General features: G+C 37.2%; 1 protein-coding gene across 1 annotated transcript in view; it reads right to left on the reverse strand.

Moving 5' to 3' along the window:
- Positions 1 to 20,844: 20,844 nt before the first annotated feature.
- TPO (thyroid peroxidase) overlaps positions 20,845 to 22,643 on the reverse strand; it is a 37,788-nt gene continuing 35,989 nt past the window's right edge. Inside the window, exon 14 of the mRNA XM_088530595.1 lies at positions 20,845 to 21,005. Within this exon, the coding sequence (XP_088386721.1) occupies positions 20,845 to 21,005 (161 nt within the window). The remainder of the gene's footprint in view (positions 21,006 to 22,643) is intronic.

A 22,643-nucleotide genomic window follows, 5' to 3' on the forward strand; every position in this document is an offset into this window, starting at 1 on the left:
AACTGGCATACCACACTCACCTCACTCCCTGGGAAAGTGATAGAGCAACTAGTCTTGGATGTGTGAGTAGTCAGCATGGCTTCACGAAGCAGAAATCATGCTTAATCAACCTGATAGGCTTCTATGTTGAGGTGACTAACTAACTCAGTGGTTGAGGGGAGAGAAGAGGTTGTTTATATCAACTTGAGTAACACTTTTAACTTTTTGACACTTTTAACTGTCTCCCCTAACATCTTCACAGACAAGCTCAAGGTGGACTGAAAACTGGCTGAACTGCTGGGTTCAGAAGGTTTTGGTCAGTGGCACAAAGTCTTGCTGGATGCCATTCCCTACTGGTGTATCTCAGGGATTAATAATGGGACCATAATTGGGCCCAGGCTCTTTAACATTATAATTAGTGACCTATATATAGAACTTGCACCATCAGCAAGTTTGCTAAGGATATAAAATGGGGAGAGTGGCTGATATGGCAAAGGGTTGTGCTGCTATTCAGAGGCACCTCAATAGGTTGGAGAAATGGGGAAAGAGAAATTCCATGAAGCTAAGCAAATGTAAATGTGGAGTGCTGTGCATAGGAAGGAATACCAATTCACCAGAACAGGATGGGGACTCTGTGGAGAAGGACCTGGAAGTCCTGGTAGATGAGAAGTTGAGCATGACTCAGAAGAGTTCCCTTGTGGCCTAGAAGGAAAATAGTATCCTGGGATACATTAGGAAGAGCAATGCCAGCAGGTGGAGGGAGGTGATTTTGCTCCTTTACTCAGTCCTGGGGGGGCCACATCTGGGGTACTGTGTCCAGTTCTGTCACAGTGATTGAACACTGGAACGGTTTGCTGATAGAGGTTGTGGAATCTCCATCCTTGGAGATTTTTGAAAACAGAACAGGATCCAGGGTAACCTGCTCTAGGTGCTCTTTCTTGGTCAGGGGAGTTTAGACCAGATGATCTCCAGAGATCTTCCAGGCTGAAACATTCTGGGATTTAACAATCACTGCATTGGTATCAGCAGAAGTAAATATGAAACTGATTTAAATCATTGCTTTCTTTGCACGAAAGGAAATAAACTGCTCCCATAAACTCATTACAGATACGTAGTGTAATGCTGACTTTGATTGAGAGATTTTTAAACTTCATTTGAATATTGAGTAAAGTCAATTATAAAGTAGATGACTAAAATCAGACATATGAGATCAGAACCATATTTATTTTTTCCTTCATTTAGAGTGACTTAGTGAAATTTCAGGTCTAGTGGGAGAGGTTAGAAGTAAGAATATGCTTGAGCTCTCTTCAGGGATTTTATCTGGTCTGTTTGACAGGTGCAGTCTGATTTGCAGACAGATACCAATAATGGAATAGTTCCATCCTATGTAAAAACATTTCTGCTAACAATCTTTTCTTCTAGGGGATTCCAATTACATGTAATGCCATCCATAGTATTTAGTTTCCAAATTAACATGTAATAACATTTTGTTCATTAGAATTTAAGTGTTGATATGAAAAAGCACTGAAATTAGTTATGTATATATATAAAAAAATACCCAGACATATGCTGCCATTTACTATTTCGTCACTGAGAAGCCCCATGGAGAGACTGCAGTGATAGACATCTTCTGATAGTTACCTAAAACAATTAAAATACTTTGCATTGTGTCAATTTATGGCCTTCTGCAGGGAATCACAATTCCTGTGAAATCATTATCACCAATAGAGAGGCTTATTTTGCTCATATTTGCCTCAAAACCCACAATCTAGTGCACAATTAATGCACAAAAGTGGGACTAACAAATTAAATGTTTACTGCTGCATGGTTGGAAAACTTTGATAGAGCCAGCTAATCACAGATGGAGAGTCCCTTTCTGTTTGCTCCTTAATAACTTGCCCTGAAACTATGCAGAGTAACCATCCCTGCAAAGGGCTAAACAGAGCACAGTACAGGGATTCCCACGTGCGCACAGCACAGACAGGATCAATACAGACAAACTACTATAGACAGCAAGCATGCCAATTAGTATGTCAGGAATCACAATATACTGATTTCTCCGTCAAGTTGGCTTTGGTCAGAAAGTTTGGCTTCTGGATCCCTGCTCCAATGTTATGTAGACACAAAACAGGCCAGTCTAAATGTTTCTGTCTTTGCTGCTTAAATGTATATAGAGAGTGCCAAAGATAATATTCATGGCAGACCCATGTGATTCATGTGTTTTATATGTCTCTCAGCAATCTAGACACAATTTCTATCAAGGAAATGCTTTGTAACATTTAATTTAATAGATTATATTTGGTTAATACACCAATATCAAAAAAAAAAAAAAATTAAACACTATTTAAATTCAGCTCTAAGTCAGAAAGATTTATTTTTTGTTGATTTCATGAAAAGCTCTTCATCTCAGGAGTCAGGCTTGTATTGTCCATAGACAAAACACACCACTGTCTGTGTATCACTGTGTATTGAAAAACGGTGCTCAGTGTACAGACATTGTATAGGAAAATGTTACCTAACATGGGTCAAAACCTAACATGAATGAATGTGAGAGAAGGACGAAAACCAAGTCCTAGCTTTATTTATTAAACATTAGCCTGTATACAAAGATAAATTGCCTCCTTATGCTGCGCAGTCAAGTCCACAGCAGTCCTAAGCTACAGTAGCTTGTTCAGCTTCCTACAAGCTTGAGCTGGTGCTTGTTCTGTTTCAGATAAAATTACCTGAATATTGCATGCTAAGTCTCTTTTGTAACCTGCTTGTGAGTTTGGGAAAAACTACTGATTTGGCTAAATTTGGGCATGTTTCCAAAAAATCATGTCAAAAAATCCATCCTGCTATCACTTTCGTATCTCTGTTTCTAAAGAAGTTTTGTCAACAATTTTTAATTTACTTGGAAAAAAGGAACACCTTTCACACTATTTGCTTTTCTTGAAAAAGATGAGCTGTTTTTAGGTGAATTTTTTTTACACAAGAACTTTCAGACTCAAGGCAAAGTCTACAGTGGTAATATTTAGTTTATAATGGGAAAAAATATTAGAAAGTATGAGCTTGGGGGAAACCTAGTAAGGGATGATGGTACCAGACCTGCTTAGAGTTTAAACAGTTTTATTTCTCAGCTTCATCTACGTCTTTTATCAGAGAACAAAGAAACTTTATCTAGGCAATAAGTCTTATGGCTATATGGGCCTGCTCAAAACAAAGATACTGCTGATGGAAGAAAGGTCTGCCAGGACGTCATTAGCCAAGTGCTGAAGACCTCCAAGGACTGAGATTCCACAGCCTCTCTAAGTTACCCACTCAAATGGTGAACCACAGATGGAGGATAGATGCTTTACAGAAGGACAGGCCAAGAATACAAGGAGGATGATATGAGAGAAGAACTAGAATGTATGGAATTCTACCTAGGGGTGGATGATGAGCTGACTGAGGGCTTATGGGTAAGAATTAAGGGGCAAACCACCATGGATGGTACTGTTGTGGACCACCTGATTAAGAAGAAGTAGATGAGGCCTTCTACAGACAGCTGAGGCCTTCTGGACAGCAGTCCCCCCCGTCATGGGGGACTTTACCCACCCTGATATCTGCTGGAAAGACAACACAGCAGGGCATAAGCAACCCAGGAGGTTCCTGGAAAGCATTGATGACAGCTTTATAAGAGATGTGGTCAAAGAACCAATGAACTGTGCTCCGTAATGCTCTGCAGAACCTCATACTTACAAACAAGGGAAGACTTTGAAAACGAGAAGCCTTGGCTGAAGACACCACAGGATAGTTAAGAAAGCTGAAAGGAGGAAGCAGGGCAAAAGGTAGGATCACCACTTCAGGATCTTCAGGAGAGCAGACTTTGGCCTCTTAGGCACCTGCTTGGAAGAATCTCCTGGGAAGGAAAAGAGGTCAAAGAAAGCAGATTCATATTCAAGGATCTCTTGCAAGCTAAGAAAGGACCATGCAAATAACAAGAACTCAAGTAAATGGAGCATGGATGAACAAGGAGCTGCTGGCAAAACTAAAACTGAAGAAGGTAGTATACAGAAGATGGAAACAGGGTCAGGAAAGCTGGGAGGAATATAGGAATGTTGTCTGAGTATGTGGGGTTGTGGCTAGGTAGAGCAAGGCCCACCTGGAGTTTAATTGGTGAGGGATGTCAAAGACAGACAGAAGGGTTCCTGTAAACACATCAGTAACAGAAGGAAAAGTAGGAAAAATGTGAGCCAGTCGCTGAATGTGTCAGAGTCATAAAGGATATAGAAAAGGTAGAAATACTATATGCTTTCCTTGCTTCAGGCTTTACTGGTATGACCAGAAATCACAGGACACCAGGGAAAAGCCTGGAGAAAGGAAGACCTTCCCTTGCTGGAAGGGAATCTGGTTTGGGATTACTTAAGGAAACTGGCCATCCACAAGTCCATGGCCCCTTACAAGACACAGACATAAGTACTGAGGGAGCTAGAGGACATCACTGAAAGGCCACTCTCAATCATCTTTGAAAGGTCATGGAGATCAAGAGAGGTGCCTGAGGGCTGGAAGAAAGCAAATATCACACTAGTCTTCCAAAAGGGCAAGAAGGAAGATCTTTGATGATATCAGATTATCTTGTGTCATCCACGTTGCTGATAACAAACAGCAGTGGCCCCAGTAGTGACCCTTGGTGTAGAGGCGTAACGTGAAGTAGTATTCTGCCAGTCAGTCTTGTATGAAAATCATCAGCTATATGAAAGCTAATGGGTGCATCTGCAGCATGCTGTGAGGCTTTTCACAGAAATAACAAAAGTGGTAGCGCCTTGATATCTCCAGGAGTGCCAGCCACTGTCCTTACCTTGTGCTGAGTAGATATATCAGCTCATCTGGAGCTAAACTGAGTATTTCTGTGTGGTCCTGCATTTCAAACCATAGATTCTGTAGAACATATAATTGATTCTTCTTACTGCTTGAGACAAGAGTTCAGGACCAATTGAGTTTTCTCTTTTTCTAATACTATAGAAAGAATTTAAGATTTTTTTTTTGTCCCTGTGGTGCAGGTGAATTTGTCATTTCAGTGTGATAAATGGAGCTCATTAGAAGTTCCCTGTTATCTTGTAATGCCTTACAGTAAATCTGTATTGTACCATAGGGCGTTGCTTTTCTGCCTTTACAATGCAGAAAGAGGGTATTGTTCAAACATCCCTTTCAAAATGCAGTGTGAATTTGAAGACAGGGGGCATTGAAAAAATCCAAAGTCTCAGTCTGGAAAATCTCAGTGCTACTGCTTCAGACATTTTCAATAGCCATTGGCAGCGACAACTCAGACAGTTTGTCGGTCTTTGTGATACTAAATCCTCGCTGCATGCTAGATAGCATTTACTTTCTGCTTCCTCCATACTTTCATATTTCTATTTATTTGTATACCTTTAGAAAGTTTTTTTTTCTTAATCACTGCAAGTTGACAGCGAGACAGCAAGAGTTGACTAGAGAAAGATATAGATTTTTATATGTGTACTTACAGATTCGTTGACTGTCCTCTCCAGATATTAAACGTCTTCTTCAAGTAAAAAGAAATAATGTGTAAAAAATCTGTAGTGCCTGAAATTCCAAAAGAAGCTCAGAAAAGAGGAATAGTAAGAAAAGACAGTTTCATCAGAAGGCAGTAGGACAATATTTAAAAGCTGTTCACACAAGAGTATCCAAAAGGGTCTGTCTTTCCTGAAATTATAGTTTATAGTCATATTTATCATAAATGTGAAAAAAGGCTTTTTTTTTTTTTTTCCAAGAAGCGGGGAAGCTGAAAATCACCTTTAAATTAGTGTAAAAAGATAGCCTGTGTCAAAGCAGTGTCTTAATTGTGAGTCATGTGCAGAGATCATTACAGATATAAATACCAGCAAAAATACCAGTCTGAAATAATGCTACATGGTGGTGCAAGTGCAATTGTCTTTCTTTAATTTCAATTTCCTAACATATGCGTCTATCTTGTTTATATATTCCTAATTTGATTTTTGGATGAAGATTTCCAAACCCCTGAATTTCTAATATACCAAAAGGACAGCTTGTAAAAGAGGTAATTTGGATGAATAGAGAGAGCAAGGAAGCTCTTTTTCATGCAGATGTGCCAATGGTTGGGCAGGAAGCATTTGTAGATGGCATGAAATGCGAATAAATGAAATCAAGGGAGTTTATCGGCTTTTTTTTTTTTTAATTATTATTGAAGATTGCTCCAGAGCTAGATAGAGAATAAACATGCACATCTCTATTTACAGTGAAATGAAGACGACATGTTGGGACTTTTCAGAGTAAATACGATTTACATTTGCAGTGGATATTATAACCAGGTTTACTTGAAAAAATTGGGAAACTGGATAGATTAAAATGGAACACCCTTTGAATTATGATACTAATGGTGATACAGAACATGATGAATCTAAACACCACATTGAAGTAGGATGATATTAACTATAGAGGCACTTTGTTAAGAGAAATTCAAAACTATTTGCCAAGATTGTGTCTTGATACTGAATGCTCTCAAATTAATTTAATATGTTCCTGATTTGTCCATTGTCTTCCACAATGTCCTAAATCATTTACATGCAGAGTAAATTATGATGATCCTAAAGAGAAGGAAGAGAAATTTGCATCTAAATCTTGGCTGAATTCCATACACGTATCAAAAATGCTCTTCTGATTTGGACTTTAGCTTTCAAATTGACAGCAGGTTAGGTGAGTTATTCAGCATAAGTTCTGTGTCATATAACTAAGTATAAAACAAAATCTGAAGAAATTATTTAGCAAAATTCAGAAAGGAGAGAGTAGAAATTACAAAAATAACAGGGAAATTTTTGTCTTAAGATGTCTAAATGCAAAATACATGCTGAAGGCCAGGCCCATACCAGCTACTAGGATATGCTCTGAATCAGTTCTTAAAGATCCAAATTCTGCTCTCATCAGCCTACGATGAGTGCGGTAGTTTTATATCTCTTTATATCTCCTAACTACAGGTGACAGCTGAGATGGATAATAAAAGATGATCAAGAAGGTTGAAGGTTCTTTCAACTTTTTTTTTTTTTCAAGTCTGACACACAGAAAATAAAATTACCGTTGTAACTTTGTGCAACCTTTAGCCGCAGACTGCAAGGCCTGCTGTAAGATCAAAGAGAACAGTTAAATTGGTAGCTATACTGTGGATCTTTTAAATTTTCAGGGTGCTGTGGAAATGTCTGACTTACTTCAAATAGAGTCATCAGTTTGAAAAGACTCCCTTTGAGCCTTATCTTTAAAAGCAGAATTTAAGATCTGAGCACAGATGTGTATACATACTTCCGCATGCACAACATATATTCACATGCACTCACACATATCTAAATACACACAGTGTACGTTTTTGTCCAACTCTTATCTACAGAAACATTGTCACAGAAAACAAGCAAAGAAGTATCTCTATTCCTGAGAATTTTCCATTTTCCAAATTCCTCTGCTGTCTTGTCTCTTGATGAACACACATGCAGACACAGGCCTAAATGCGTAAACATGGATACACAGATCCCATGTTAACATTTGAAATTATTTTTCTTTATAAAGTCACTTACTAGAAGACAAAAGTTATGAAAATGGTAAAAATCAAGCTTTCTTTATTAGAGGCATATAGGTATTTCACCTCATGTGAAAATGCTTTCTGAGTGACTTTCAAGAGGGGAGTGAGAGTTTAAATCATTTTCACTTTTCTGTACCTACAATGTCTGATAAATTATTGAAAAGAAGAAGATGGTGGCAGTGGTATTTATCTCTATGTAGTGTGAAATTAAGGCAAGGATTTAACATAGTATTATTGGAAACGCTGGCAAGGCATTGTTAATTCGTCATCTTTACAGTTCACATGTAGCAGGTTGGCTATTAAACATGCTGCCCGTAGAAGTTGGTCAGAGATGTACATTAGCTCAGTACAGATGTTACATCATTCCTTGCCCCAAATCGTTTAAATGGAAATATACTGTACACTGCACACAGTGCAGTCAGAGGACTTAATCACATAAAGAGCAAAAAGATGCCTTTATATGAGAGCCATATGAAGAATCATACAGTAAACAGAATTAAAAACAACCCCAGCCACTGAGTCTGTGACCAAGACAGCTGCTAAGGCACCTTGCGTGTGTATTTTTTTCAAGTGACAAATGATTCTGAGATTTTACTAGAGAAAGTCTAAAACATAATATTCTACTACTATTCCCTCTTCCCTATTAAAATAATTAGATTTCTTAATTCTGATAATTTCTTAATTCAGCCTCACTGGATAGTAGTTCATAGTTTTAACAGAATCGAGCCCAGCCTCATGATCAGTGCAGTCCTCAGGGATATCTTGGATGTATCAGGGATGTGAGGCCCTTTGAAGTCCTGTTTCCTCTAACCTGTATACTATTATGTAATGCAGGTCTACTTGCAAAGGAAAAAGTAGGTTTCAGCTGTTCTTGCCAGAAATGTCAGCAATGGAGCCCAGGTTTTGGATCTTGCATGCATAAATGTATTTGCCTGCAGCCTTAAGATAGGAAATAAAAAGTCGGAGGTTTGGCTGGGCATGCTTTGTGCTGAGTATTTGCAACTGCCTTATTTTAGGCATTTCTGCTTGCTCTCCCTCTCTTTATCTGTGTATTTGGTGAGATAAACTGAATATCATTCTGATGTAAATCAGTCACAGTACAGGACCTAGCTGCTAATTTTTTATTTGATCTAACCTTGATCTTCAGTGTTCTTTTAAAAAATGCTTCTTGAAGAAAATAAATGAAGTGCTCTTGTAAAACTGATCAGTAGTAAACATAACTTCACTGTGGGAGTAAGCACAGAATATTCAAGAGGGCAAATTTGAGTTTTGTATGGAAGTCAGATTAGGAGATCAAGCTTTATTCAATGAATGACTTATAAATGGTTTGGAGCTTTGAATTAAATCAGGTTTTGAACTTTTTGTTTTCCCTTGCAGGATCTTTAGGACATTCTCTTTTGTGAGGGAATGATGCAGACAATATTCTCAGGAGAATGAGGGCAGAAAGGTGAAAGATCTGTGAACATGCAAGGTATATGCAATGCAGAGGCAAGGAAAGGTAAGCTGAGGCTGTAGCTAACATTAACCTAGTGAACAACAAGCCTTCTTCCTGTTTTTAATTAATACCACTAATGTTTCAGTCATAATTTTCAAAAGTGGAAGTGATGAAGACAGGAGCTGCTATAAAGACCAGGAGACCATGTAGAATTTATATATTTGATTTGTCTTTATTTATTTATTTATTTATTTTCTCATGGATATCAGAAAATTAGCATTCTTATGAAGAAGTGGGGCATGGGGAGGTGTGTAAGGACACAGCTCTGTAGATAAAAAGAGCAAAAAATGAATCTGTTATTGCTAGGGGGCAGGAAAGTAGTCTGGGTATCAAAAGCAGAGAGGCAGAGCCAAGTTTTCAAATGTGTTCAACACTCCTGTCGCAAGCCCATGAACTGTACGGCCCCAAAGGACCACATGTTTCATGCTTCACAAACTGTCAGTGTCCTCATTAAAAATTCTTATTAACCAGTGTAAGTTGTTCCAGTAAAACTTTCCAAAGTATTAAGCCCATTGTGCCTCCTAAATTTCCAGTTTGCTGGCAGTTTTCCACTTCTCCAAATCCCCCCACAGTTACAACAGAACTTGGTTTGTTTTTTTCCTTTTCCAAAATGAGAAAAATCTCATCTGTAGATTTGCGAGTGGAGAAAGACTGCTGTAATTACTTATAGACCTGGTGATATGGAAGGGTCCCACTGCTAATGCAGATTGGACTAGCAGCCTCCAAAGGCCTTCCAGAGTCTGCAGAAGGAGAAATGCTTTGTAGAGAGGTAATTAATCATTATTCATTTTGTTAAATACATTTCACTCTGTGTCTATTAGGTTTTTGTAGTGAGAGGATAATTAAGTAACAAATTATCTTAAACAAAAATTTCCAGCTATTCAAGCTGCCCCAGAGATTAACTTCAAATGTAAACAGCTTTCACAGGAGGCTTCTAAGTCATTGTATGTCATGAGTTCTTTATGGTAAAAGAGAGAAACATCAATTGAAAAAAGATATGGGTATTCTCTAAAACAGTCACCTGACCCCAGCCCACACTCCTGACTCCCTGGACTTGGTGTGCTCTGTCCCTGTCCCCAGAATCCCGCCTGGTCATCTTGGGGCCATGTCTGGCCCTGGTCACCCTCAGAGACCCTGACCAGCCTCACCTCAGTTTGGCCCCATAGTGACTGAATACACATACCTTTATTTTATATGTCTATGCTGTGATGCTATGAACTTACAGACTGCTAGACTCTCCCTCAGACAGACAGCTAAAGTAGGTCAAAAAATCTCTACCCTTGAAGAGCCCAATGACCATAAAGGGAGCCTAAATTCAGCCACAGGTAGAAACTGAAGACTGCAGTCAATGCAATGCAAATCCTATTCTCCATGCTGACTTAGTATGTGGAATGCCAATACAGAGCAGAGTATGTGGTAGCTTGCAAGATTATATTGCAAGGATGCAACACCTATGGGGTATGAATTAAGCCATCCAACTGATAAGATTCATGGAAGGGAAACCTACTAACTTAAACCACTGAATCACAAAAGTTATATATATATATGTATGTATGTGGAGGTTTTGGTTCTAGCACAGTCATATAAATTCAGAAGGAGATTAGATGTTATTCCATTTGTGAAACATAGTAGCATCTTTTATGATTCTGGTTTTATTCAGTGTGCCTTCAACTGCAAGAAATCAAGGGCCATGTCTGCTAAGGAAAGATTTCTAAAGTTTGTGAGGAGAAGGGGACATACTTTCTCACATGGGATGCTTGAATTTGTTCTTCCTATTGTTGTCAGGCTTTTTTTTTCATTGAAGGTATAAATAATCACTTGGTTTTATGTTAAACATAAAAAGGATTGATTCTAGAGTTTGCAATAATCCAAGAACAAACAAGTATAAAAAAAAACACAGGAGAGAAAACGAGAATATCACTGTATAATATGCTGCTCGAATCTTCCTCCGTACTTACCTCAACTAAACAGACAGATTCCCATTATTTTAAAAGCATAATATATACCAGATCACGAGCTCAGAAACGGGTCAAAGGGAAGAGCACTACTTTACATAATAAAAGCCCAAAGACAGAAGTTGTCCCATTGAAGAAAATGGCTGAATTTTACAGTATGAGGACTTGTCTCAGTCCATGACAAATAACTTGATGTAATGAGTTTATTTCAATAACAAGGAAGAGGGATATCATGGCATAATTCATTCAGAAACAGTGAAAAATAGGTCAGAACAGGTTATGAATAGCATCATTCTGAAAAGTAGCCATTATTATAATTCCTCCTACTAAAATGTTACATAATTATCACTGTCATTTTGTAATATTTCTCATATTTTTGTTGAAATAAGATTCACATTTGAATTTAGGTAAAGATAGAAGTAAGCATCTGCAATCGAATTATAGGCATCAACAGTTTGGTTACATTAGCACCAACTCTGCCTCCAAACATCGACTAATTTTGGGGGTCTACACATTTGGTATTCAGAGGGCATTTGAAGTAGATCAGAGTCCTTGGCAAAAGTTTTAACGCGGCAGGCTTCTATAGGGCTAGTCTAGCTGGCAAATGATGTAAACCAGCTGGAGCTTTGTTTTTTTTTCCTAGAGCTGATAACAGAAGACTGAACCCTCCTGCAAATTTGATCGCAGAATAGAAAATTGAGAAAAAAAAATATATAGAAGCTGATATTTTGTTTTTGTTCAAGATGTTAGTATTATTTAGATACTTTCCAGCTGACATCTTGGTTAGTTGTCATCTTGTGAAAAATGTCAAAAACTCCCTGAAGCATTGTGGAATACATAAACTTTGAACCACATCTCTAAGTGTCTCCATTACTACAAGGGATTATGGGATTTTTATGACCAAAATGGGTCAGTGCCTTTGATTTTTAGCTCACTAAATATGTTTTAGTTAGTGGGACACTAACCTCAGCCTGTACTTGTTTACCTTTACTGATATTTGACTATACAGAGCATGGCAGTGTCTGTTATTCATTATTCAAGGATCTGAAAAAGGAAAGAAAAGGAAATATAAAGCTTTCATTTCAGTCACATCAGTGGTTATTGAAGATGTGAGGCTATGAACACTTGCAATGTACAGTGCTCAGTCAGAATGAACGGCAGATAAATGCTGCAAATAAATAACTGGGAAAATTACAGCTCATTTTCATTGTTGGCTGAAATCTCTCTTGCCACATTTACAGGACTGATCAAATATTAACATTTCTTGTTTTTTCAAAAAACCAATGTGCACCCTTTCCCTCATGGCTAAATCTCATTCAGCAATCAAAGCAGCAAAATGATAATTAATTACAATTAATATAGTATCCCCCAGAAATTGTGACTGGATGTAAAGGATAAGCACTCCACACTTTCATGATTAAAGGCAGAGAAAGAGCTTGCAGACCATTTATATGACAAGAAAGGGATGCATAAAGGAGAATGAGGGTGTGTGATAATCCTTGCTGAGCCCTGGCTGCCTGCCCTTTCTCAAGCACTGCTCAGGCAGCTTGAGAGCACTGCTCTGCAAAGGCACTGCTCTGATTTTACACCATGCACCAGTGCAGAGCATCACCACGGAGGAGCAGGGGTGCCTTGAGTTTTTGCCCCTGCGATAACAGGGTGTGCAAGGAGTCTGGATGCCCACGTTGTGTCCACAGACCTGGGATTCACATTTACACAAGCTCTGCCAAGCGCTAAAACATAACCCAGCATCCCATTGCAACAGATATATCCTGCTGGGCCAAGTGCCAGAGTATCTCACTTTCTCACTTTGTGTTGTCTTTTTGATGCAAGTGTGACCAAGTGCAAACAGGCACATGGTGATAAAGTGATCAAGCTCTCCTGGAGGGAGGAATTTGTGCCCCTGCAGCGATGGGCATGTGATATATCTTCAGCTGCCATCTGCATCCCAGCGAAACTGGCTTGTTATCTTGGGAATGGGCAGACATTCATCAGCTCAGCAGATGTGTATGCTTCCAGTGCCACGTGAAGTAAAGGTGACCTTCCAACCTGGGAAGTTTGATCAGTAGTCCACCTTGAATTTCAGTGTTGGAAGAATATAGCACATGACCGACAGACTTCTGGACCTAGATATGCCAAGGTTGTTTGCAGCTTGTCAACCAGGATGGGAAAAATAACAGTATTAACTTTCCTCATTAGCTTTCCACCAAAAGACTTACAGAAGCTTTTTTTTTTTTTTTTTTTTTTTCTTTAAACAGGTGATCTTAGTTATTAAGCAGTGCTGAATTTTCTGTGCTCTTAACTTCCTATAAATGTACAGGACTTCTTACATATGCTGAAAAGCTGAAAGCAATTGCTGTGAATACTCATAGAACTCATAATAAAGTTTTGATTTTTTTTTTCAATTAAACAGAAGGATAGAAGGAGAATATAACAGCTGCTAAGCATTGTTAAAAATAATCTCCAATTTTACTTTAATCCATGCACTTTTTCTTTTACACATATCTATCATTATTGGAATAGTGTTTCAGTCTGAGTCTGAGTACTACAGAGGTAATTTAAAGTACGCCAGTGTTTTGTTTCAGTCTACACTCTTTATTATCCTCTGAATACAGCTCAGGATAGATTTTCTTAATAAAATATTTGCAAGGACACCAATCTACATAGTCAACAACAACAAAAAAAGAATATCAGAGTTTCTTCTTCTTTCCTTTTTTTTCTTTTGGTAAGATCTGAAAAGCCAGAGCTCCCATAACAAGATTGTCTTAAAGGCAGCATTTTTTTTTCCGGTTCTCACAACAGTGTCAAAAGTCATGTTTTGTGTCACCTCTGGCCAGCTGATTTCTCACTCCTGCAGGGTGCAGGGCTGAGAGGACCAACTGACTTTGCCCACTGAAGCACCTGCTGTGATGAGTCAGTGCTTAGAGCATCTTACATTTTGCAGCACAGCAAAGAGAGTTTGTCCTATATTAGACTTCTAGCAAAGTTTAAAGCAGTGTAATTTTTAGGATTTATGTTCCTTTGACATAGCATTAAAAGCATGCAGAAAGGTAAGCATATTTCTCCAAAGGTTACAATCTGTCACTGTCATAAAACTTAGGAGAAATATTAAAGCCAATTAAAATTAGGAGGCCAATGACAAATTTGGGGGGCTCAATGACTGTGAGGTTTCATAAACATAAATGCACTGTGAAGCTATGTCTTTCTAATGATATATAAAAAGAGGACTACATTCAGAGAATACACAGACAGCATGTGTGCCATAATATATGTAAATCATTAGAACTGTTTTCCTATAGACTGAGAAAAGGAAATCAGGTAGGCTACGCTCAGCTGAACTGCATTGAATACTAACATTTTATCAAAAAAAATAAATTTTGACGTATTTTCATGTTCCTAATTGTGGAAATTGGCTTCAAAAAGCCAATCAGAGTTTGCAGTTGCCAAATTTGCTTCAGGAAATTGCATGTAATAAATTCAAAAGACACCAGAAAAAGCAGTCAGATAATACTGTGCAGGGTTATATAGAGATTTTCTTCTTCATGATATGACTCAGTGTCCTAAATGTTACTGTCACATTTATTCGTGTCTCCTGATCTTATAAAAAGGCTTCAATAACTTCATTTTTGAGATTGTACTGAGTCAGAAGGTATCTAGGAAAGCATAATTTGAGAGCGATACCCAGGGTCTAAACTATTAAGTTTCAGCTTCTATATTCTGCCAACATTATTAAGGTAAAGTGTAAAAACAGGAACAAGTAGACACAATCTACTTTAAAAACACATACTGAAACATTCTATTTGCCCAAAATGTTCACTAAATGTTTTCAGTAGTTTTTCAATCGAATTCAAAAAAGCTGAGAACTTCCTGTCACCTGCTTGCTAGCTATGCAAAAACAAAACAAAACAAAAACAAAAACAAAAAAGAAGGCGAAAAAATTAACAGGAAAAAATGAATATTTGTATGTGAAAATAAAGAAAGTTAAAAAGTTGCTTAAACTTACCACTGTCTAAGAACTTTCCAACTTAGTATTGTCAAAAAACTAATCATGATGACTCCTAAAATGATGGAAACTAAAGAGTCTGTAGGAAATCTTCCAGAATCTGCAACATCAAAAAATACACAATACATGTGGTAGCATGTAGTATTTTTATGCAATCCTCCTGCCTATGTAGTAATTAAAAATTTAAAGATAAAAGAGTATTGTGTTTCCTCAGAAATATTCAGGATTGACATTAGCCTGTTGATCAAAGAACTAAAGATCAAAGTGCTGAAGAAGTAGATCACAACTGTCTCACCTGACATTCTGCCTCAAGTTCACAGAACAACAACAACAAAAAGAAACCACTAAGCCTATACACACACTGGCATGCAGTAACACCTTTAGACTAGGAAAGCATCAACATTTCTGTCTATCTGAATTGTGTGCTGGCTGGAGAGCATTCTTGATGAAATGTCATGTCATACGGCCAGGTCTCAGTAACATTTGCCCATCTCATCCATATTTGTGGATTTGTGGTAATATCAAACAACAAATGAGGAAAAAGAGGCATCCCAGCTTTAGGGCCCTTCTCTTATACTCAGCAGGTCAAATAAGGAAGCCTGGACTCAGCTTTGCATGGAATATATACATATATTATATATTATATACATACATATGTGTGTCTGTATATATATATGTAAGAATATGCTTTCCCAGTATGAGGTTGTTACAGTGCTCCCATGGCCTATCAGCTTAGGGAGAATGGTTCACTATCTCTTTGGCCCTTTGTAGCCAAAAATCATGATAGTTTCCCATCCTTGGGAAACAAAAGGGTGAGATGTCTCCAACACTGGAATGCTTATTCTGATTTTATTCAATGAAGAAAACAAACTTCCTGTGGTTTCAGGACTTCATTCTTAACCAATAGTCCCTAGAGTAGCAAAATGCCTTTTGAAAGCTATTCAGCGGTTGGGTTTCTTGTATACTACTATTTCTAAAATTTAAACTTATAAAGAAAGAGAAGAGGTGAGAGTATGTGCCCCTGTCAGTTTTGCTGACAGCTTTATTTTCAACAGAGCTTTTAAATTGGGTAGGTCAAAAAACCATTGTTCAGCTGAAACTCTTTGGGAGTATCTTTTTCCCAGAATCCGATTTTTAGAGCACCTTCATACAAGTTTCCATAAAGATTAAACTCAGAACAGCAGACTACAGGGCCTCAGCACCCATCTTTTAAGCAAGCTGAATCAAAATATCTAATATTCTTTCTAAATTATTGTGAAAATAATTTAAGTGAAATAGCATTATCATCTCATGATTGCTAGATTTTATTTTAGTAATAGAGAAGTAGTAGAGTTTTCAGTTTAATCTTTCAGAATGTACCTTCAGACCTGTAGGCATGTTACAAGTAAACCTGACACCGCTGCCTTGTCTACCTTATCTTAGCTTGGTTCTTTGGTTATTGTAACCAACAATTAGGGAGCATTTATGAGTAGGAATTTTCTGATCATGCTAGTGGGGTTTGCAATAAACTGTCCTTAAACTGTTCCTGTGCATATCATAGGAATTCTGCATATTCTTATGCATACCATAAGAATTGGTTAAAATGGCCAATGCAAAATGCACAAGATTTATGTTTATTCCTCAAGTTATAGTAACAAAAAGCTATTAATGAAATTTAAAAATCAGCTGAACAGAAGAACAAATACATACAATATAATCCTGTTTTTCTAAAAGATATGGAGGCTCAAAGGAAAGCTACTGAAATAAAAACAGTAAATACAGTACAGCTTGACTTGTTATTAGCCACAGCTGAGTTAAACTGAGAGGAAAATCAAAAGCTTAGTTCCTTATTGGCAAGGTTTTGAGACTATTTAGGCTAATAAGCTTCAGCTACATGTGGGTTTTACAGCTGAGAGAACTTCATAGTTAGACTTCATAGTCTTAAAAACAAGAGAGGGACTGGATATATATGAATATTTCTCTCAAAACAGACAAGCAATTCTGAGCACTGTGGGAAACAGCATGGCAAAATGAATGAGAGTCTTCTCCCAGCTTGAGGTGATGCTTGCTGCAATCTGCCAGGTTGGAGGGAATATTAATCTGCTCACCAAGACTACAGAAATGAAGACTCATTCACGCTTACTCATACTGCTCTTTAATTTTAAAGCTATTCACTCATTCATATTAACACCTTTTGATTAAATGGTGATACCTTTCATGCCAGAATTTTTTATTTATTTATTTATTTATTTTTTTTACCCAAAGCATGGACGGGAGGAAGACAGAGGGCACTCACGCCACATGATCTGGTCCTTTCAATATTTGTGATACTTAGTGCACTTTGAGCAATAAAGTGCTCAGTTAATTTTCTCTTCCCTTTGCACTGTTATTTATATTATGATGGTGTTCAAATGCTCCATTATGGTTTCAGAAATTTAATGCAATGGATAGATATTTCATGTCATTTAAAAAGTACGGTCCAAATCGTGTTACTCACTGGAGTAGGCAAATGTTTCCCATAGGCACCTTGGATAATTCTCTAATCCTTCAGTCACATAAATACACACTGGTCTGCTGGTTGAAAGTATTTTTAATACAGTTTTTTTTCAAGTTTTTAATATATTTAGTATTTGTTTTACATGTTATATTTCTAAAAAGAAATTTTAATTTTAATTCATTTTAATCTGAGACCATGTTACAGAAATTATAAAACAAATCTTATTTCCACTGGCCTGAGGGTAGAAACATGTACTTATTTAATCATATGACATTCTCTAACTTAAAGTGTTTCTGCCCACTAGTTAAGTTGTTGTAAATGATTTCTGGCCTGCTACTACTATGAAGTAAAGAACATACATTTTAAATATCTTTGTTATGGGACAACATGGTAGTCTTTTTCTCATGGTTTAGCATGTGTGGAGATCACAAGCTGGAACTTTTGTGCCCAGCAGTATTTTTTTTAGATAGTGATTCAATCATTGGTACAAACCATGGACCAAAAGATTTGAGTAACTATGATTTGAGGCAACATAACAAAATTCATTTGCTCAATTAAGTTACCTTGTACAAGTTTATATATGAGTCAAAAACATTATTCAACTTTAGAAAAGAAAGCCTTGAGCTTAGTGATGAATTCCAACCATGGAAACAGGAGTGCAGTTTTTACGGATATGCAGTAATGAATAGTTAAAATTACTAGAGCTATTCAAAATTTTAAGAGCATGTTAGATTGAAATGTTCATAATAATGTGAAGTGCTCTCGTGATTTTAAATCACTTTATACTGAAGATGTCCAAATTCCTCTTACTGTCAAATTTAATCTTCTCATTTATTATAATCAACATGTTAGTTTAGAAAATTGTTGCACTGCCTTCTTACCAAGATTCAAAATCTCACTCTAAATATACAGTGAAATGTTATCCTTAGAGATGCAAAACAATAATTAGGCAAGCCATACTACCAATGACCTTGATGAAACTTTTAAGATCAGCTAATTCTATAAATTTGTCAGGCATTTGTCTATTATGGGAATAAAACAAACTACAACACAGTTGGCCGTTGATCCTCTTGTCACTTGCTAATACAAATGCTATTGCGAGCAATCATTGCTAACTCACTAATTAAATACTTCTTTCTCAATGCAAACTTATGAAAAAAAAAATATAAAGAGACAGTTTAAGCGGACACGAGCATGTTTAGAACCAGAATTTTACAAAGAAATCATAAAAAGCTGCTGCTGGAAACCTGTTCACTTTTATTCAAGCTAATACATATCCGGGCTACAGTTCATAAACACTGGAAATTTGGCTTGGCATCAATTCTTTAGTATGTATGCGTCCAATATCACTTTCTTAAATGATTTCATCTTCAAGGGGTGCTCAAGGAGCCAGCACTGAGGCAGAGGTCAGCTGCATCTGTACTCTTGCTTTTAAGAAAGGGAATATGCCTTCTAAATGCTTCTCAATGCAGACTGTAGCTCATATGAAATGGCTGTCACTTTGTAGTGACTTAAACAGTTGTTGACTGGTTAATGCTATAGTCTCAAACTGCCCAGTCAATCTAAAAGGTACTTATGACAGAGATACTGTTAGACAAGTATCATTATTTCTATAGGAAATGATGACCAGAAAATCACTCTCCAGCTTTTGCCAGTCACTTGGCAGTGGAAGATTTCTGCCACACTTAAGCTTTAAGAAGTATGAAATCAGAACTGTGTGTCACATGGCAGAGGTTGTTAAGACTGACTACAGAGGTCATCAATAAAGCAAATCAAGCATTAGCATAGCCATGCAAGGCTGAGTCACAGAGACACAATCACAGAATGGTTCAGGTTGGAAGGGACCTCTAGAGATCATCTAGTCCAACCCCCCTGCTCAAGCAGGGACACCTGGCGCACGTGGCACAGGGCCACCCTCTGAGCTCTGACATCCAGCCAGTTCTCAGTCCATCTCACTCCATGGAGAAAACACAATCCTCTAGCCACCAAGGTCTAAAGAAAGGCATTAATCTTATATCCCAGCCAATCAGTGTGGCTGGGCTTGGTGTGTACCATTATGCTTGAATTGTCAACTGGTGAGGCTCTGAAAAACACATTTGGCTTTATCTGGGGTATCAGTCCTTAGCAGTCCTGAGCTACCTTAGCACAGTAGCTCAGATCACAAGCATTTTAAGTTTCCTTCCTTGAAGCACAAAATTAGTCTTATATACGGAGTACTTAGGCCAGTGCAGCATCCATATACGTAATCTCTCTTTGTGTCATCAACACCACTGAACTAATCTGTTTAAGTTGATCTGAAGGCAGATTTTGTCTCTGGCTTTGGACCAGTCAAGAAATTTGACTATGGTTTAATAGCTAAGGGAATAAACTGTAAATAAAGATAAGAAAAATCTACAAAAGATATTTTTTCTCTGTTTCTGGCATTTAAGAAGATGAAAATCTGAATAACAGTCACCATTGCTTTCTAGTTTTGTCACAGACTAAAGAAAATGCATAGACCTGCAAAAAAAATTGCTCAAATTGTTACAACTGGACCTGAGGCATAGATGGAAAGAAAGCTAAATGGATGTAGAGATTATTAATGAAAAGCTTTGTTTGTTTGCAAGAAGATTTTTTTTTCTGGGGCATTATCATCCTGTGTTCTCTTTGTGCAAATATAAATAAAGGACAGCTGAATTCCACATTTTCTAAACAAGGTATTCACTGAAACAGGAAACAGGAAATTTGTTAGCAGTGAGATTCAGAGTTTATTTATGATTGTGTGCCATACATTACTGAATATGCAACACTCTAAACTTTTTGTCCTAGAGGCTTTATCAAAGTAGGTATTCAGCCTCTTGAATCTGAGGAGCTCTTGACATATCTAGGTCCTATTTCCCCAAAAGAGTTCCTGCTCAGAATCAATAGGTAACTACACTTACAGTCCCCAGACAAACTTTAAGGTCCATACACCTTCCATGGTGCTGAAAAGCTATGAGAAACAAGAAAGTATGTAAGTTATGCTGACCTTAACAAGGAAAATGGTTTTAGAATGTAATGATAATAAACTATGTAGGGGAACTTAGCCAGGATGTAGATGATGAATTTGGACACTAACTAGAAGGACTCGGTCAGATTTGATCCTCACTTCATACCCACTGTCAGGAAATTTGCAGGGAATATAACAAATACTTAAGGGTTTATATAAGGTAGGAAGGCAAAGTGAAAAGCTTATTTCTGTGTCTGCATAACTTATTCAATACCTTCATTTACTTTGACAGAATGTGACTGCATTTCTATGTTTATGGCTGTATTTTTAAAATATGCTAACACCTTTTCCATAAAGCTCACTTTTACAATTTGTACTGCATTGCAAATAGAACTGAGAAAGTTTTAATGAACAGTAGGTTCGTGAGCATTACCAATACATGTTCTTCCATCTTCTGCCGGTTTGTAAGGATCAGTGCAGAGACATTGGTAGCTACCTTTAGTGTTAATGCATTTAGCAGTTGAAGAGCATGGTGGAGTAACTTCATTTTCACATTCATTGATGTCTGCAAAATGAATACATATCAATCAATAACAGATTATGGACAGGGGTGGGGTAATTACATTCTTACATATACCTTCTACAAGCATTTTTATTGTACAATTTTAGTGAATTACATATTGATATTGCCAAAATTTCTTTTTGTTTTTCATGTTTAAAACACAATATTCATTAGTTATACCCGAAAATGATTTTTAAAAAAGGAGATGTTATTTTGGTAATCTGCCAAAAGCTAAAATGGTGAATAACTGAATTTTCTAAATTGAAAACCATAAACATTGGGACATCTTCTTGTACATATCTATATACTAATACTCCCAGTATCTCCATCAACCTTCTTCATACCCTTCTATATATGAATAGTGAAAATAAAACTGACACAGTTCAATGCACTTCTAGGCATAGTTTTGTGATTCAAGGATCTACATTAGCTTTGGGAACCACTCTTATAACAATGTTTTGTATTATCACTGCAAAAATGGTTGTTTCTAGAAGTCATAAATTCTGTGAAGTGGCAGTATCCTGACAGAATGATGAGCAAATGAGCAACTACCCATGTGAAGATGTACAGAAACATGTTGTCCCTGAAGCCATTCAAGACCTTTCATTCTCACATTCTTACTATGCAATGAAATGGAAGTCAGTGTGGAGTTCAGAAAAGGAAGTTCTCAGCAAGGGAAGAAATACAGCTTTTTTAAAAAAAAATCTGCATATTTCTTCTTTATTCATAATGTCTATTTACTGGACTTGATTCCCTTGCCTAAACATAGGTGTCCAGTGCTATTTCAGATGCTGCAGGTATCCTCCTGCCATTACAGATAGATCCTACAGATAGGTATTATATATGCCAATGTCTAAGATTCATGGCCTTGGAGTGCAGAACAGACTGATTATCCATTTGCAATCAACTGAGCCTTCAGTTTTCCTTTCTGGATTATATTCCTATCCTTTCTATCCCCAATGTTGGACCTGCCTCTTGAGTCTTAGTAGCTCTTTTTGGTCAGTATTAGAAACTGATCCTGTAAGAATGGTTTCCTATTGCCTTAGCTTGATATTATCACTCAGACCATTTAGGGAAATCCCTCATTGAAAATGGGATCAGACCTAATGTTTTCTAAAATTTTAAAGCAAATCAGTAACCATCAGTTACCAAAAGTAACCATCAACTGAAAGTCAAAAGAGCAATCATGCATAGACTAATGGTTAACTTCAGAACTTTTCAGAAACTTCCTTTCCTAACATAAGACAGTAATGTGTTGTTGTTTATGATGAAGTTTCCTTATTGAGTATGACTTGCTTCAGGACCCTGCTTTGGCCATTTTCTATGAATGAAAACCTGCACAGTCTTTGTCTCCACTGTTACTCAAAATTGCTCTTTGAGCTTGTGTAGACCAATAGTCCCGTGATCTGTTAATTAGCTAACTAATTAATTTTCCAATCACCAAAGAGTGCATGTCAGATTCTACCAGCCTACTCCACTGCTCAAGGGGACCTCTACTTTATTCAGGCAAAGTAATTAGAGTTATCGAAGAAGTAGTATAATGGAAGGTAGCACAGTCTAGAACTAAATGACTCAATCAATAGAAATGATTTCTGTCAAAGCCAAAGTTAGTAAGCAGGAATTAACAGCTCTCAAATTCCT

The sequence above is a fragment of the Tinamus guttatus genome, unplaced genomic scaffold (genome assembly GCF_059628265.1).
Source record: "Tinamus guttatus ecotype Peru unplaced genomic scaffold, ASM5962826v1 Tinamus_guttatus_pri_ptg000383l, whole genome shotgun sequence".
Taxonomy (NCBI): domain Eukaryota; kingdom Metazoa; phylum Chordata; class Aves; order Tinamiformes; family Tinamidae; genus Tinamus; species Tinamus guttatus.